General features: G+C 43.1%; 1 protein-coding gene across 4 annotated transcripts; it reads right to left on the bottom strand.

Moving 5' to 3' along the window:
- Window positions 1-9986: 9986 nt before the first annotated feature.
- Window positions 9987-19195, bottom strand: LOC103716782 (splicing factor YJU2-like). 4 transcript variants are annotated; one of them, XM_008804939.4, is made up of 8 exons: window positions 18847-19194; window positions 18134-18283; window positions 17858-17992; window positions 17656-17721; window positions 16345-16410; window positions 16119-16229; window positions 13614-13705; window positions 9987-10842 (listed from the first exon to the last, which is right to left on the bottom strand). In XM_008804939.4, exons 1-7 carry the CDS (start codon window positions 19042-19044, stop codon window positions 13631-13633), a joined length of 801 nt encoding a protein of 266 aa, XP_008803161.2. In that variant the 5' UTR covers window positions 19045-19194; the 3' UTR covers window positions 9987-10842; window positions 13614-13630. The 4 variants fall into 4 exon arrangements, with proteins under 4 accessions (XP_008803161.2, XP_008803162.1, XP_026664154.1 ...); XM_008804940.4 differs by lacking the exon at window positions 13614-13705 and having other exon boundaries at window positions 18847-19191; XM_026808353.2 differs by lacking the exon at window positions 9987-10842 and having other exon boundaries at window positions 13660-13759; window positions 18847-19195.
- Between the last annotated feature and the right edge of the window lie 275 nt (window positions 19196-19470).

Raw genomic sequence — 19470 nt, 5'->3', positions numbered from 1 at the left:
CATATTAGAAAAAACAATGAGATATTAGACAAGGCATGCAATAAGAGGCAATTATTTGATAGAACTATAAGCATTTTGTTGCTTGCACTATAAACCTGTGCCTAACTGCACTTTGTTGCTTGCACTAACTACGCTCAGGCCAAAAACATATTACATTGTCAAGTTCCCAATATTAGCCAAATACGATGTTGAGTACCCAATATCTTCTTGGCAAATTGGAAGTATTAGTAACAATAGTATGCACCACTAAAATGACAATAAGGTGTAAGATCTTTTAATTAAAACATGCTTCAATATTCATTAAATGTCCATTCTTGGAATCACTAGCAGTGAATTTTGTTGAAGAATGATAATGTAAGTAGTAATTTGGGACTTTAAGTCAAAAGTATAAGCATAAAATATTTTGGCTAATTAAGAATAAAAGGAGTATTCTTACTTCTTAAAGCTTCAAAGTGCAATGGAGATTGCAAATTTCTGAGCCACTAGGTGATAGTACCTGACAGAAAATGATCCAATCATAAGTTAGAAGGCAACAATAATATTACCAAACTCCATTAAAATTCTAAATACAAATCTATCTTCTCTCTGTAACAGAGAGAGGAAAAACTTGGTCCACCCGAAGAGAGAGGAAAAATTTGGTCCACCCGAACCACAGAGGAAAATCTCTCTCTCTGTAACAGAGATTTCTCTCTCTGTTCTCTCTCTCTCTCTCCCTCTGTAACAGAGAGGGAAAAGCAGCTCGCCGTCCACGAGAACTTCCTCCCTGCAACAGAGAGAGGATCTCGCGGTCCACCGTGGACCGCGAGATCATTAAGCATACAGAGAGAGGATCTCTCTCTGTTACAGAGAGATCCTCTCTCTCTGTAACAGAGAGAGATCCTCTCTCTCTGTAACAGAGAGAGATCCTCTCTCTCTGTAACAGAGAGAGATCCTCTCTCTCTGTAAGGGGAGGCACCGTGGACCGTGGTGGTGCGGTCCACGGTGTCGCAGGCTTGATCAGAGGGAGGATCTCTCTGTAACAGAGAGAGATCCTCCCTCTGTCTCACCCGTGGCGAGAGAGGAGGCATCGTGGACCGCAATGCTGTGGTCCACGGTTGTCGCGGCCACATCCTGGACCGCGATGCCGTGGTCCAGGGGGGTTCTTCGTGGTCCATGATCGAGGAGGACGGGCCGCGAGGTGATGATTAAAAAAAAAAAAACAACACATTGGTTTTGGAAGGTGCAGAGAAGGATTAAATTTTTTTTATTTTAAAATATTGGTCAAGGAATGCATACAAAAATTAAAAAAAAATACCTTCTCTTACGGAAAGAACTCTGACGGCTAGGGTTCTTGGCTCAACCAGATTTTTAGGTTTATAAAGGGGCAAGCTATGTAATTATTAGATTTTAATGGGGGCATTTTTGTCAAAAGAGAGCTTTCCGAAAAAGCTGAAACAGCTTCCTCCCAAAAGCTCCAAATTGGAGCTTCTGCCAAAAAGCTGTTTTCAGCTTCCCGCAAAAGCTGAAACAGCTTCTTGGAAATTTTACCAAACACACTTTTTTCCCCAAAAGTACTTTTGGAGGGCCAGAAAGTGGCTTTTTGGCCCTCCAAAAGCTCCCCCAAACAGGGCCTAATTATTCAAGCCATCCCATCCAAACCTAAAAATATTACTCTCCACCAATAATCATCCACCCACCACGTGATGGATGCCAATCCTAAGCACTGAACCAATTGGATTTACCTCCCTTGAGGGAGAAGGAGCCTTGAATCCATAAAAGAGGAGAGAATGGATTTTATCATATTATTTAATAACAACTGATCATGCCAAGCTTGCTTGGAGATGACTAAGTCATCTAAAGTTACTTTCCAGTAATGATATAAAATAAATTACTCTCCGGAAACAACCATCCATCTACTACCAGATGGAACACACTGTTCCAAAACAAGGTGCCGCCCACTTGACACCTTTCTAGGAAGAAGCGCGACCGCATTGCACGCGCGCAACAAGGATGCGCCTTCCTCCTTGCACGATAATCCACAGCACATCTCAAATCACTACAAATGCACCATCCAACCATCTGCATAGATCTCAAAATGATCATACGCTTCTTCCGCACAAAGGATATGTTCGTACTTGAGCCTTCATCTAGATTAGGTGCTTTAGGCACCAAATTCGACTTTCATAAATTGCAACTTGGTCCTAACTTGTCGTCTTTAAATTCTGCCTCGTGTCTATTTTTAAACTGGACATGGCAGACTTTCATTTAGAAAAGCCATTTTAGAAGAGATCCATATACGCATCTGTTATGTACATTTAAGCATATGGTATTAATATAAGACTTTCTATGGGACGTCTCGATGACAGCCTTCATCTACTTTTATCAATTTCAATTTGGTCCTAAGCCATCAGGTCCTCAGTTGACTGGATACGGAAACTGCCTTCAGCTAAGAGGTCCAAAGCAAATAGCGTGGACTGGTCACAGCTAGTTCAATCTTCTACGGTTGAGAAAGATGTCTTGGTCCAATTTGAAGAGCATAGAAACTCGGATTCTCCAGGAAGAACCCATCTCCAGAAATCCATTCTTTGAAGAAACATTGGTTGTTCATCAAGAAAGCATTCAGCCATCAAAACTCCCTTGCAATTCCATATCATCCTCTAATTTTTTCATACGCAAGGAGATTCAAACTACACTATAGCTAATTCTTAGGTGTGGCAGCTTGGCAGCATCAATTACAGTTACCACAGACCAATCACAGATTCACCAATATTGATGGATTAAATCTATTACCTTCTCCTTTTAAGAAATGTGTTGAGGATGTAATCTTCTCAAGTAGATAGGGATGACAACCAGCTAAGCTAAAGTTTGATTGGTGATGCAATAATCTATGCACTTGCTTCATCTGAAGAAAAGCATGCCATAACTTTGCAGTAATAGAGACACAAAGATGCATGATAAATTATTTGATTAGACTCTCATCAAATTAAATACTGCAGAATAATTCAGTCTCAGGCCATTTTTTCTTACAGGAATATAATTTCTGGAAAGCAGATTTCTAGAAAGATAATGCCTGAAAATGTACTTTTGGCATATTTGATTGACCTTGAGAAAGTAACAGATTTCTAAAGTGCTTATGTTTGGTTGACCATCCACTTTTCTGAAAAAGTTATGTGTAATTCCTATTATATCCTTAATAAAAATTAAGTTTTTAATGCTTTAAATCAAAGAAGGATAGCTGAAGGACCTTTTTTGGAAAAAAATAAAAATATTTCGACTTCCGATTCACGAAAATGTAACTTTCTCATATTTCTTATGAGAAAGACTTTCCCATAAAACGTGGAAATCATATTTTTCGGAAATACAACTTTTTTGTCTCTCTTCTTTGAAAACTCCAACTAAACAAGAGGCATCTCTTTACTTTCTTATTGATTATACTTTTCCTCTTTTTTTCCTGCGAACCAAACGAGCTCTTAGAAAAAAGTGGTCAAGCATCTCAAGCTTTATTTAAACAATAAAATGACAATAAACAGGGGGTAAAGAGCCACACGACTGGAAACAGGGAATAGAGAAGGAAAGAAGACAGAGAAAGAGAGCAGTAGCTCCTGACCAGAATCAGCCTACTCTCCACTTCCACAGGAGCAAACAGCCAAGGAGGCCTCAAGAAAACTGCTGCCAAAAGAGCAAATAGAATTTAACTTGAAAATAAATATCATATCACAGTAGCATGTGTTTCATCCATAGAACTCAACAGAGCATACAGATTGGTGCACTGATTCATATTCTCCAGCCATCTGAATATTCATATAGTCATCATAGCATACACTTCTCCATATTTTGTGAAAGCTCTAATAAACTTGATCAAATATTTGTTGCAGATAACCGAGCAGTGTCAAGCCCTTTCTCATTCCCTTTTGCAGCAAGTCACCACTCAGGATGGTCTCAGCATAAATGAAGAACAATGAGAGAAGTTCAATGACAATTTTAGCAAAAAAAAAGAAGTTCAATGACAATCTATACTACTGAAACTAATTTCTCTGTGCCAAATGATGACGTCATCAACGTTATTAGAAGAAAGGATGCTCTACATTTTGTCAACGATCTTGATGAACTGCTTGAGCTGCTGATGAAAGTAATAATAATTCACGCGGCATTTTACCATTTCCTTTCTAATTGGAGGTATCCAAAAACAATTGATAAATGATACAAATAACTTTAGGAATCAATATGCATGTCAGCTAAAGAGCTTCTCTTTTTCTTTTCCCCGATAATCAATAGAAATATCAGACGATCAGAAGTTACATGCTCCAAGAAAATGCCACTACAAAATAAGGAGACGAACGCAAGCCTTCTAGGCTTGTAAAATTGTACAAAGCATTTTTCTAGGCAAACGTATTGTTGGGGGAAAAAATGGATTGCTCAAAGCACGTGGATAAATCGTCGGTACTTGATGGCGAGCGTGACGACAGCAACTCTTCCGGCGCCCGATCTCAAGACGCCCAACCTCAAGACGTCCGACCTCGAGGTGCCTGACCTCAGCGCTCCCGGCCCCAGAGCTTACAACCTTGATCTCGACTAAGTTGTGTCCAATCGACCTCAAGTTCAAAGAAGACCCAGTCAAAGGAAGAAGCAGACCTCTCCACTCCACCGAAAATCAAGTCCCCCTCCTCATCCGGGGTCCAATCCCGCGATCTTCGCTTCAACAACTGTCAACGTTTAAATGCGCACGCTCTCAACGGACCGCCAGCCAGCCCAAAATCTCGGGTCGTCTACAATAACTCATTAATTCATACGATCACGTCCAATCACTACGGTAACTCATTAATTCGCACAGTCACGTCCAGTAACAGGTAACCCCTACACCCCCTCTTATAAAAAGGGGGCTTCTTCTTCTCCTCAGGGGACAACTTTTTACATAAGTCTCTCTTTCTGCTCCACAAGAAAACCCCCCTCTGACTTAAGCATCGGAGGGTCGGTGCCGGAACCTCCGGCCACCGGCTTCTTGCAGATCCCCCAGAGAAAGCCTTCCGCCGCCGCACCACCTGCCGGAGCTGCCCCTCCTCGGCCCGCGGTCACCCCTGGGTCCAATTTCCAACAACAGTTGGCGCTAGAGGAAGAGCCCGAGTCGTGACCATGAGGCTAAGGAGTAAAGGAGCCTCTAACGCCTCTCGGCATCGCGCACCAAGTCCTGGCCACTTAGTCCAGAACCCACCACCAAGGCCTCCGGACGGATCAAGATCCTCAGGTCCAACCAGAGCAATTCAACATGCTGGTACAGCAAGTCCAGGCCCTGGCAGCAGCAGTCCAAGGCCTGCAACGCGTGGAGGCCCCTCCTATGTCGCCTCCGCAGATTCAGGTCCGGCACTGCTTCCAGATGGACCGGTGTTCCAAGCCCGAGATCCCCATGACTCTTCGAGGGTCAACCATGAAGAACGGCGCTGTTACCAGGGTTCAACCCGAGCGTCTCCCCAGAGGGAGCCGCTTAGGGAAGAACCAGGATAAAAGGCCCCAACCTTCGGAGGCCGAGTCGGTCCCAGGTCAATCGGTACCGGAACAGACCACCGTGGCAATCTCCCAAGGCGGAGAACTTGACAAGAAGGTCGAGAAACTCGAGCGGCAGATCGAGGCGTTCTAACCGAAGGCGAGGCGTTCTAAAACCGAAAGGCAAGGCGTGAGGGTGACTTTGAGTTCACTACCAAGTCATCCTTCTCCCGCCAGATCGAGGACGAATCGATCCCACTGAGGTACAAAATGCCTCAAATAGAGCCCTACAACGGGACCACTGACCCCTGGACCACTTGGAGAGCTACCGAGCCCTTATGGCATTGCAGGGGTCCTCGGAGTCTGTGCTCTGCAAGGCTTTCCCTGCAACCCTCCGAGGAACAGCTCGGCTTTGGTTCTCCGGTTTGAAGTCGAGCAATGTGTCCTCCTTCGAGCAGCTTGGCAAGCAGTTTGCTACCAACTTTGCTGCCAACTTTGCTGCCAGCCAACGCCAGCGGCGACCGTCGGATTCTCTCCTCGACATCAAGCAAAAGGAAGGAAAGTCCCTCAAAGACTACATCGACCGTTTCACCGCCGCAACCTGGGAGGTCCGCGACCTCGATCAGTCGATCGCTATGTCCGCGCTGAAGACAGGAGCTCGGTCCTACAAGTTCCTCTTCTCCATTGAGAAGAATTTATTCGCCGACTTCACCGAGATGCTGGTCCGAGCTCGGAAATATGCAAAGGCCGAGGAGGCTATCGCCTCCCGGCGGGGCGCAGCTGAGCAAGCCTTAAAAGGGAAGAAAAGGCGCCACGAGGAGCGCGGCCGCCCGAGAAGTCGGTCTCCCCGCCGAGAGAAGAACCTGCCTCGTTTAAGGAGTCCACCTCGTCAGCGAGCGCAGCCCCGACCGAGGTTCCCACCTCGACCGAGATCCCCGTCTCGGCCGAGATCCCCGCCTCGGCCAAGAATACCCCCGGGGAGGTACGGGAACTACACTCCCCTCAATGCACCCCGAACGGAGATCCTCATGGAAATAGAAGGCCGAGACTATTTCCGACCTCCACCCCCGATGCGGGAGTCAGAAACTCGACGGCACTCCAGAAAATATTGCTGCTTCCATCGAGACCAGGGCCACGACACAGAGGAGTGCTTCTGACTCAGAGACGAGATTGAGGCACTCATTCGCTGTGGGGTGCTCAACCAGTTCGTGCAGAACTAGCGTGATGAAAGAAGGTCGACGGAGAATGCTGCACCGCCTGAAGATCAAAATGACAATAGGCCCACACTGTAACCATAGTGACCGACCAGCCTATAAAGCAAGTCCTGCAACGGTCGGATCGTGCGGGGAGAATCGTAAAGTGGGCGGTCGAGCTCGAGAAATTCGACCTCGAGTACCGCCCGAGGCCGGCAGTCAAGGCCCAAGTGCTCGTTGATTTTATAGTAGAGTGCACCTTACCGGACGACCCCGAGCCTGAGATCACATCAAGAGAGGAGACCCCGAGGCAACCATGGGTTCTACATGTGGACGGCTCCTCAACCTCGGGGGGTAGCGGTGCAGGCCTCATCCTCACTAGCCTGGATGGGGTGGTCGAGAGCAAGCCCTACGCTTCGAGTTCCCCGCCTCAAACAATGAAGCGGAGTACGAGGCGCTCATCGCCGGGCTGAGGTTGGCAAAGGAGCTCAAGGTCGGAGCCTAAAGGTCTTCAGTGACTCCCAACTGGTCGTGAGCCAGATCTTGGGAGATTTCGAAGCGAGGGAGCCGTCGATGCAAAAGTACCTCCAAAAGGTGCGAGATATCACCTCCACACTGAGCGCCTTCGACATCCAGCACATTCCCAGAGCAGAGAACGCGAGGGCGGACCAGCTATCAAAACTAGCAACTTCCCGCACGAGCAAGCTCCCGAAGACCACAACGCTCAAGTATCTCCAAGCACCCAGCACTGAGGAGCCTAAACCAGTTCTCTGCGTCGAAACCGAACCGAGCTGGATGGACACGTTTGTCAACTACCTGCAGAGCGAAATCCTCCCCAACGACGAGCTCGAAGCTCGCCGAATCAAGCGTCATGCTTTCCGATACCTCTTGTACGAAGCCAAGCTCTACCGCAGGTCCTTCACCTCTCCCCTCCTCAGATGCCTCCGTCCTTCAGAGGCAGATTATGCCATGCGAGAAGTCCATGAAGGGATCTGCGGAAACCACCTAGAGGCCGGGCCCTAGCCCACAAGATTCTACGCCAAGGATACTATTGGCCTACACTTTAAAAAGACGCTATGGACTTCATCCAAAGGTGCGATCGATGTCAGCGAAATACCAACATTCAGCGCCGACCCTCAGTCCCACTGACCTCGATCAGCGCCCCTTGGCCATTTGCCCAATGGGGGATCGACATCTTGGGTCCATTTTTTCAGGCAATGAGACAGAGAAAGTTCCTCATTGTCTCCATCGACTACTTCACCAAGTGGGTTGAAGCTGAACCGGTGGCCCAAATCTCCGAGCCGAAAATGCGAGATTTCGTCTGGAAATCAATAATTTGCAGATTTGGGCTCCCCAGCGTCCTCATATCCGACAACGGCCGCCAGTTCGACAATGCCCGCTTCAGGGAGTTCTGCTCCGAGCTCGGCATCGACCATCGTTTCACCTTAGTCGCTCATCCACGGACGAACGGAGGAACCAAGGTGACAAATCACACCATCCTTCAGGGACTCAAAGCCAGACTCGACTGATCCAAAGGGCAATGGGTCGAAGATCTTTACAATGTCCTCTAGGCCTACAAAACTACATTCCGAGTCTCCACCGGCGAAACCCCCTTCAACCTGGCCTACAGAATAGAGGCGGTCATCCCCTTAGAAATCAGACTCTTGTCGCTAACGGTGGAGAACTATGACGCAGCCTCCAACTCATCCCAACTCAGAAGTAACTTGGATCTCCTCGAGGAAACAAGGGAGGCCACTCGAATCTGCATGGCAAGATATCAACAGAAAGCGGCGCAATACTACAATTCCAGGATAAAAGTCAAGCTCTTCAAAGTGGAAGATCTCGTCCTGAGAAAAGCTGAGGCTTCTCAACCTACCGAGCAAGGAAAGCTTGCTCCGAACTGGGATGGACCATATCGAGTTGCTCGAGTCCAGCGGCCTGGAGCGTACAAGTTGGAGTCCCTTGAAGGGACTCCCATTCCCCGAAGCTGGCACTCCGAGAACCTCCGAATGTATTATCAATAAAGCCCCCGAGGGGTCTCCAGTGTTTGAGAACACAACCAATAAAGTGTTTCTCAAGATTCTCTTAATTATTCAACGCTTCTTCTAATGTTAATCTACTTGTGAACTCCAGGATGTCCCTAAGATGATTCGAGCCCTTGAGGGAAACCTGGCGATGCCCCGACTAAGTTTGGGATGCTCCGCTGCGCCAACTGCGAACTCGGTCTCCCTCAACCTCAAGTCTCACCAAACGGTGCCCGACCAAGTTCGGGATGCCCCGACCAAGTTCGGGATGCTCCGCTGCGCCAACTGCGAACTCGGTCTCCCTCAACCCAAGTCTCGCCAAACGGTGCCCGACCGAGTTCGGATACCCAATCGAGTTCGGATGCCCGACCGAGTTCGAGATGCTCCGCTGCGCCAACTGCAAGCTCAGTCTCCCTCAACCTTAGGTCCTGCCAAATGAAGCCCGACCAAGTTCGAATGCCTCGACCAAGCTCGGGATGCCTCGACCAAGTTCGGGATGGCCTGCTGCGACGACCTCAAGTCCCACCTAATGATGCCCCGACCAAGCTTAGGGGCGCCCAGCTGCATCGGCCGCGAGCCCAGTGTCCCTCGACCTCGAGTCCCACCTACCAGCGCCTCAACCAAGTTCGAGGTCAAGAGACATGCAAGTTCCAACGGTCGAACAGCAACCCAGCGTCACTCTACACTGCAATAAGTCCAAGCCCAAAGACTTAGCGGGATTCTTCCGAAAGCTGAGCCCAAAGACTTGACGGGATTCTTCCCGAAACCTGAGCCCAAAGACTTGACGGGATTCTTCCAAAAGCTGAGCCCAAAGACTTAGTGGAATTCGCCAAAAAATACCGGAATCACCTGTGAAAACGAATGATGCGCAGAGTTCAATTCAAGCGGTCAAAGATAAGAGTTCATTGAATGCGCAAGCGAAAGCGAACTCGAAGAAAGATTTGAGAAAGCATGTATTTCATTGATGGGGAGCCCCAAAGCTGAGTACAAAATTTGATCTCGAGTCCAACCCACCTGACCGTACAATGGCTACAATGGCCGACCTCGTTTAAAAAAAAAAAAAAAGAAACTAAGTCTTAAGGTATTTCTGGAGCAGCGGTGATCTCAGCTGTTGGGAGAAGAGGTGATATGCCCAGATACCACTCGTTCTAAGATGAACAAATCAAGGAGAGCTCGTAATCCCCAGCAACTTCGACAACTGTTGGGGAGGACAATCCTAACGCGGAACTGCAGGATCTTACACCTTGCACGAGACGAAAAACAATACGAAACAAATTGCTATGGAAGACAGTTAACACGGCACACCAGAATTTATCGAGGTTCGGCAAAACTTGCCTACTTCCTCAAGACAACTCGATTCTATTGCAGTAGAACAATTACAACGGAGAACACAATCCCGAGTCAATCACAAACTGATTGCTCGAACAAAGGAGAAACAACCTTCTTCCTTTTACAAGAGAAAAAACTATTTCCTTCAATCTCTCACGTTCTTAAGGCTTTCTCTCTATCTCGTTGTAACCCTAGCCATCACAACCTTCTGTATTCCTCAGAGTCTTTGGCCACGAATTTATATCCTTGAGATTTTCCAAAAATAGCACTTTTTCACCCGTTTCAGTAAATTCCCGTAAATTCCGTCCGAGCTGGAGTCGACTCTCCGACATCGAATCGACTCCATCACAACGCAAGTCAACTCGCTCTCAGACGAAACAGAAACATCCAAAATCTGGACAAAGCTCGAGTCGACTCCGGCAAAGCGCGAATCAACTCCCGCACAGTGCAAGTCGACTCCGGCAAAGCGCGAGTCGACTCTATCAGGCGAGACAGAAACATCCGAAATCTGGACAAAGCTCGAGTCGACTCCGGCAAAGCGCGAGTCGACTTCCACACAGTGGGAGTCGACTCCAGATTGCGCGAGTCGACTCTCTCAGGCGAGACAGAGACATCCGAAATCCGAAATCAATCACTTTCATCATCTGTATCATAATTTTGACAAAGAGATACAAGCCCGTTCGTCATCTGATTGCCTTCCGTCTGATTGTTTTCACCATCTTGTCGGTCATCCTCTATAGGTGCAGTCCGGGGCTTCTTGGAAGAAGGCCCATCTGTCACAGGCCGTGGTTTCAATATAAACTTCGGCATGGTAACTGAAGAGCCCCCACCTGAAGTTCCTGTAAAATTGGTAAGGGGGAAAAACATTAGTTGGGAAGGAAGAGAAAACATAAACGAGCTCATAGTTGATGTCATGAAAACTAAGTACCTTTTTAGCACTTCTGCAACACAATAAACTAAACTTGGACAAGCATGCTTTTCTAAAGCCATTCTACTGGGAAAATTCAAGGGTCTCTCTCTCTCTCTCTCTCTCTCTCTCTCTCTCTCTCTCTCTCTCTCTCTCTCAATGGCATTGTCATTGTTTGCAGGTTTCTAAATGATAAGCTTTTCTCCGCAGGGGTGAGGGTGTGTTTTTTTGTGCATGTAGAATTCACTCTCGCGGAACAAATTCAAGATTTTAATCATTCCTTGCTCCAAAACCTGTCTATGCATGTGTCTGTGTAAAGGTTTTCTTACAGCCGCTTATTTTCACAGCATCTGTACTTAGTGAAGTCACTCCAGTGGGGAAAATTTGACGGTCTTAACTCTGCCTGTGTGCTCGTGCATGTGTGTACTTTGAGTGTGTTTCCATGTGACATCATGGTCTGTCGATTTTTCTAATAACAATTCATTAGCTTTTTTAAGTAGAATTTTATTCAAAGAGAAATATTCCAGCATATCAGTCTTAAGCATTATAAAAATCATATCTAGTTGGTTAACCATCTATGCACATTTGTCTTTTTTTTTTTTTTTGATAAACCGGCGCCTCACACTAGACGAGCGTGAGCGCACCCAGAACAATCCAAAACAATCTGATGCAGAGCAGGCGGGATGGCCTCGATACTTGCTCAAAGAAAACCTCCCAAGTGATGCGCGGCAAAGGATGCAACCCAGTCGGCAGCTATACACATTTGTCTTTAACTATATCTTAATTCCACAACAAGTTGTATTCCATCAAACTGATTCAGTCTGTTAAGAAGTTCCGTTGAATCTAAATGGGCATTTGATGACCACCTATGCTAGCATGTGCTTGTATTCATGGTCATGCATGTATATGTCTGAGGGTGGGTGTGGTGTGTATTCATTTCTGATGCCATTGCATCACTCACAAAGCTTAACCAAATGTCTCATATACTTCAAGACACGAAGAAGGGCCTGAACACTTTCCATGCTGATAAGACCACCTCATGTCAGCATGGGAAATTCCAGCTGAACAGTTGAATTGGGGTGGAAAGTGCATGCTAAGGCAGTGCAACTAGAAGGATGCCTCGGATACAAGTGGAAAGAGAAGACGAGACAAGGATAAGGAACTACTCCTTGGCAATGCAAGAAATAAACTTTAGAGAAATTGTCCCAGAGTCATAGACTTGGGATTAGAATTATAAATTGGAAGTAGGATCCATATGAAGAGTAATGCAAAAATATGCTTAGAATCACAGCAGGTTAAGACACATATAGGTGCTACATCACCCGGATTAGCGTATAACATGGAGCATACCAATTCAACAAAGAAATCTATACATGATCAGAAAAAGAGGAACACTCAATTTGATACGGAAAAAGAAAAGAGGTCTATCCTCCTATTACTTTTTTCGAGCATAAATGATATAATTTTTCTCCTCATGCCAGATCTAATTTGCTTGGTAATTATATATAGATGTGTGCCTAACAACTCTGGCCTCTTAAGAAGTTAACAATGCAAGGCTGAATGGATTACAAGCCACCACATAGGTATACAGAGAACCAAGGTCCCAACTCTTATAATGAAAACCATTTAATGTCATTACAATTTAAGGTTACTGATATAAAACCATATGCAACTGTTGGTAAATATCTATGTATTTATGTGCATTTATGCATGTATGCATACTGCCGTAGTGACATATATATAGCATCAACAGTTTTTTTCCCATTTTTGTCAACAGGACATTTATGATCTAATGGTTAGGATTAAGGCTGCAAATGGGTCGAGTTGACCCATGACCCATGACCCGACCCGACCCGCTTAGACACGACCCGACCCATTTTGGAGAACTTGTGGGGCCGAGGCGGGTCCTAAAATTGGACTTGTTCCTTTTTTCAGGTCGGGTCTAGATTTACTGAATTCAGACCTGACTCGACCCGCAGGCTGGAGCTCGCGAGGGTGAAAACATAAGTTCTGAAGCCATGGATGGGTTTACCCGAACCGAACCCGAATTTTTAGGGTTGGGTCTGGGTTATACATGGACCCGACCTGACTCGAATGACCCGTTGGATCAAAATTGTAGCGGTGGACCCAACCTGACCTATCATCGGGTCGGGGTCTGGATCCAAAATTAGAACCTGAATAAGAAACCGGGTTGGGTCGGGGTCACTCATGACCCGACCCAACCCGACCCATTTGTACCCCTAGTCAGGATCTAAGCTACTGTGGTTAGGAACTCTAAAATGACAGAGTATAAAATCCATCTATTTCATCTAACACACCATTTGTGCACAAACGCAGGCACATGATTGTAGGGTTGTGTAGGTCATATAAGAAGCATAATTTCATAAGAGGGTATGCTAGAAAACTAGAATCCAAGGTTTATATACAAACTCAAACACAGCAGAATCCTCGTCTGCTTACAACAGAAACACACACACACACAAGCATGCAAACATGCAAGTACACAAACACAAGATGAAAGCATGCACATGTACACACATGCATGTACTTATGTATGTCAATAGATAATACAAAATAAACTTCAATTCAGCAGCAATACGACATAAATGGCTTTGCTATAAATACCCATAATTATTTATTTGTATAATCATATTGCAAGTGGAGAAAATCTAAATGTTAACACAATTTATGTATGAAATGTACCTCCATCTTTAGAACTGTTAAAAATACTGCTTTTTGTTAAGGAATTTGTTGGTTTTTTCCACTGTGCTTGAGAGTTCTGAATTACTTTTCCCCAGCAGAAGATAACAAGATCATAAGCTTAGAGTTCAAACAACGTTGAATTTGAACTGCATGCAGACATAAATATAAGTCTAGAAAAACTTTGATGAATCTCCAGACTTGTCTATGCAAGATAATACGCATTATCACTTAAAAAGACTACATAATGACAACTGTCGACCAAAGCTTACAAGATACTTATATAATCACTCACCAATGCATAGTCATATAGGAACTTATAAGAAACAACTATTGGCCCACCATGACTCCCATCTATAATTAGGGAACAGGGACAACAGATGCACATTAAAAGGTGCCACAGAACTACAACTAACTTCTCTAAAGCTCTACTGCAGTACATTTTTGAGAAATGATTCAACTTTTATATTCAAATCCCACTGCACTAGGGGAACAACGGAATGTTATAATATTATTAACAACAAAATATAGCTTTTAATTAATTATAAAAAATCATGAAACATAACTTTTGCAAGCAGGCATTTCCAGGGCTTGAATTGCTAATAATAGTTGGCTTCATAGCATAACTGAGACTAATTAATACACCTCAAGTAACTTAAACAGTAAGCTTGATTGTCAATATGATATGCATGAAATGACTATCCTATCAGATCAGAAACCTTCTTATACGGCAAGACACCAGTTAGGCCCCAAGTACATTTGAACTCTCGTTTACAAAATCCTTAATCTGATTAAAACTTTTGAACATTACATTAAAAGAAAAAGGCAAAGAAATCTTGTGTACGCTAAAAGACTTCAAAAGAATATTAAGTGAAACATTAACAAATGATAAATCATGTATATCTTCTTTGGTCTTCCGAATACTGTACCATACATAGACTTGAACACCCAGACTGCAGCAAAACAACCATCATTAACACTCAACTCACGATCAGTATATCTTCTCAGTATAGCGTAACGCGTTTCGAAGAGGTTTGGGATATACTAGTAAACAAATAACAAATTCATATGACTCAATTTTGTTAATTAGAGATAGATGACATTATATATGAATAAACTGGAGCTGGATGTTAATGTTGCGCAATATTTGCATGCTAAGTGAAATAGAAAAAAAATCGTAAGGCCAACAATGAAATATGGGATATATATGCATCAAAACGTATGGCAGACAAGAAGGTGCCACCACAGAGTCACAGTGATTGGACAAACATAAGGTAACAATATTTGTAGGGAATATAAAGTAACATTATTTTATACATAGCTTAACTGATGCTCGAGTGATGTGATCAGATTTTTGAAACTTCAAGTTACTGGAATTAATTTTATTTTTTAGCTACGTTTTTAGTCATCATTTTTTCTGTTTTAGCAGGTCTACTGGTTAGAACTTAGAACATCTAATATCAATATCAAGCACCATATCAATATGCTATGTGGCATGAAAAATAACCACGGCTCATGGGGCGTAGTTCAGAATTTCAAAATAAATTAGGGCTTTTAGTTAAGTGTTTTGACTTATTTACTATTTAGGAATCCGTAAATGATTAGGAAAAGAGACTGATAGAACATATGAAACGGGGGATTCATAGCCAGCTGTGGAGGAGATTTTTTACAGAAGTCAGCTTATATGAGATATTTTCTTTAAAAAGAGGACCACGGGGCTCCCTGTTTTCCTCTTATCCTCTTGTTCTTACATTCTTCTCTTACTCTCTCCTCTCTTCTACTCTCTTCCAGTCTGGTTTCTATCTTTTATGTGCTCAAGCATCCCTGCAAAACAGCGGAATCTTGTTGTTTAACATATCTGGGGTCCAGGCTGACTAATAATAGCTGCTGATAGTAGACTTTGAAAATGCACAGAATTTAGATTTGCCTTCAAATCTGAATTTAAAATTCTAGCAGTTTATTGACTAGCAATCCCTCATAATCCTTGGGGTTACATCTTTAAAAGAGCAAATGTCTACCAAATTTACTGTGTGCATTCATGTGCAGAAAATATTAATAAGTGAGAAAACACCTATGGTCAAAGGCACATGTCATAGGGTCTTAAAAGATGATGATGTATGCCAGCATGGACGATCAGCCCTGATAGGCATGCATGAGAATACAAAAGGATAACAAGCCTAACACAGAATTCACTGGAGAATGCTCGCAAATTCTTTCAGATTTCTTTCAATCAAGAAGTCAACAATTCATGTAATGTCATATTAGTATATAACAATTAAAGGCAAAAAATAAAAACTAATACTACTAGCTTCATAAAGAAAAGGATTTACAATCAGCAAGATAATAGGAATTTTAAGAATTTTTCTTTTAACCAGGTCTATCACTCCATTTTTGAAAGTCAGTTCCAACATTTAAAATGTTCCCCCAATAAAATTTATATAAATTTTGCATATTTAGGACAAAAGAATGAAAACGACAAACGAAGCAATCAATAAAGCCAAAATATACCTTTAAATTATCATCTGGTAACTTGCATGGATTGGAAGATGACTGGCCAAAGTCCTCATCTAGATCCTCATCTTCATCATCCTGTATACGCTGGACATAATTTTGTGAACCCTGCAAAAGGTACTTTGTTATTAGCACCTCATGCACCAATCTTAATACAAAACGTTTTGAAAATAATAGATTACAGTGACAAAAAAAGCAATAAAAGGAATACTCAAATACTAACAGGAAAAGCAATTGATTTGATCAGTTCTTCATCTGCTTTATCAAACTCCTCTGCAATTTTTTGCTCCTGACAAAGCATAGAAAGTTCATGAGAAGACTTAAGAACAAAAAACATTGATTTATAAATGAACGTACAACAGTTGTTATATAAGCTACACCATCCACATCAAACACTAACCAAGAACACTGCATCAATTGTGAAAGATTTGCTACAAAAACCTCATTCTTTATCCAGAACCTAACAAAAATTTCACTGATATAAAGCAACATTAACAGGTAGCAGTCTTGATATGTAGAAAAAAATCTCTGAGTTGATCCTCAAATCTGACTTAAATACTTACAAGTTATGACGAGGCTTGTAGGTTAAGGTTAATAATACTTCTAGAGCCTGCCTTCAAATATCTTGCGTTTAAATTGTTTTCTCCTTTTTACCCATAATCTTCACCAATTTTATTTTTAAATTATTTTCTAAATTAATTATTGACGGCCGGTAAGTTGCATTCTCAAAAGAAGTTCACATACTTATCATGAATATATTTAAACCCTCAATATGGAAAATGATTGAAGAAAACTATATCCCTTTCCCACTTGGTCTACACTGTTTTTTGGGGGAAAACCCTTCTCACTCTTCTAACATACCTAATAAAGGTCTTACTATTATCACACTTTATTAGTAATGTATAATGAGTTATACACTTTCTGTATCTCCTCTTTATTTTTTTCCATTCTTAAGAAATTTTCAAATACGCATGCCATTCACATATGATAATCTTATCAAACCCAAACTCCCTAATTTGTGACTTTTATGTCTTTCTTCCCTTAAAATCTAAAACTCATTAAGATCAGCCCAAACTAATGCTACACCAAGGTCACTAGTCAAGTACCGGATACCTAAAAGCATTGTACTACAAGTTGTCGAGATAGGTCACTGTAAAAACCTTCCTTCGGATATGATCTTGATGATATTTAGACAAAGCATGGTCTACCATACCACCCAGTACAATATGGCACATCCTGTACTTACAGGTGGAAACCGATACAAGACTCAAGTTCAGGTCGGTACAGATTTTGTACCACTCCATACCGACGCATATGAACTGTAATGAAACTTAATCATTTTAACAACATAACCATCCCTCCTCAAGCATATTCTAGAAGAAAGAGAAAACGTCGTATAGAGAATAAAGGCAATAGGGGCCATGCTCATGGTACTGATGTTAATGCTTCACTGAAATGACCGCATACTCAATCATTCTTTATGAATGAAAAGTTCACAAGGGGGAGTGAGAAAGGAAAGTAGCCAAAATCTTACCTTGTCGTAGGCTGAACGCCTTAGAGTCTCTAGCATCATATCGACACTCACAGTTGCATGTCTTGACTGGAGAACAGCAAAAAACAATCTGTCAGCATGATAATAGTACAGAATCACGAACTATCCTGAACCCCTGGTCGTATTCATGTCACCAGTAACTTTAAAAGTCTACGGAAATTTAGGGATAGAGTCCAATTTATACCTTCATCAACCTCATTTCTTCTAGTGCTGCAAGTATGTCCATATCTCTCTTTGAATCCACCGCTCTGTTTTCCAGTGACTTCATCGCATCCCCCATCTCTTCAGCAGCACTTTTCTTCTTCTCTTTTTCTACTGCCTGATGAAAGCACAACATAAGATATTGGAATTGAAACAACAATTCTATTGCAAAAATATCAAAGATCAAGAATACCCCAGAACATGTACTAGTCAAACCCAGCAATATAACATGCTACGTAGCATTATGTAAATCACTCACTTCTTCCTCTTCCCGCCAAGGCTCAAAATTTCGGGATGCTCCGGATTCAACAACATAGTCCGAATTCTGAGGATCTGTTTTGAATGCAATTTCAGCTGAGCATCTGGTGCATTTGAAGTAGAACCGAAAAATCTGAATTCCCAGATAAGTCTGCAGGATGCCAATCAAAATTCCAAACATCAATCTCAGTTCCTCATCAAATGCGCAATAAAATTGAACTTTTCAACCAAACATTAACCAAATAAAGAATTCCTGAAATTTAACACCATCGATAATGTTAATCTGAAGATAATTTATGGCCTTCAGGTTACCTTGTTCCTCAAAATCTATGAAATTACAGTATCAGAGTATAGGCATTTCGACCCAGCTAAGATAAATCTCAAATTCCAGGTAAACTTTAAATATAATTTTACCCTTTGTACAGAATATCAAACAAACTAAAGGAATCTCATCAATCAAACAGATAAAATAATGCAAATACGATAGGGGACCATGAATAGATAACTCAAACTGCGTGGAAAACTCGGCGAAATCTAAACTTTCAATTAACAGGTTACAAGAAGAAAAAAAAAAAGAAATCAACTGAAAAAGAATAGAAGGAAACGAACAAAGATGGAACGAAGCAGCGGGAAAGAGATGAATCGTTCAAGAACAAAAAGAAGAAGAAGAAGAGGAGGAAGGGAAACACATGAGAAGGGATAGAAGGGGATTACATCTCCGATGACATCTTCTTTGCGGGAATTGAACTTGGTGCCCTTGTAGATGTAGGTGCCACAGGTATTGCAGCGGATGCTCATGGGAAGCATCATACGAACCTTGATCTGTTGGTTCTTAGGCTGCCGCCGCCGTGGGATCTTCGCCGGATCAAAGTCCGGCGGGTAGTATTTGTTCAACACCTTGCGCTCTCCCATCCTCTCCTTCTCCCCCTCTCTCCCTCCGCCGGATCAACGCCGGAACCCTAATTCCAGGAATAGCTTTCGGAAAACCCACGAGTTTTGATCCGAGCAAGGTCGAGATGGGAGGAAAGGTTGGGCTCTGGGTCGGTGGTTCGTCGAGAAAGATCAGACGGCCGTGTAATCGGGTCGGATTTTTATAAATCAAATCCAATCCAATCCGACCCAGTCTTCGTAACCCGACTCCGAGTCGGGACAAATATTGGATCTTCTTCGGTGCACTGCGGGTCGGTCAAGGATGAGACTCCTCATTCAGCTATACGCTTAGAGTTCCCATTAGTGGCATCTGACGCAGAGACGAACAAATACAATACAACGAGAACCGTATATGAAAGGAGAGTTTTGTAACAACATAGATACAGATACACCAATGAACCAACAAAA

The sequence above is a fragment of the Phoenix dactylifera genome, unplaced genomic scaffold (assembly GCF_009389715.1).
Source record: "Phoenix dactylifera cultivar Barhee BC4 unplaced genomic scaffold, palm_55x_up_171113_PBpolish2nd_filt_p 000820F, whole genome shotgun sequence".
NCBI classification, from domain to species: Eukaryota; Viridiplantae; Streptophyta; class Magnoliopsida; order Arecales; family Arecaceae; genus Phoenix; species Phoenix dactylifera.
This window is presented reverse-complemented; position numbering and strand designations above follow the sequence as displayed.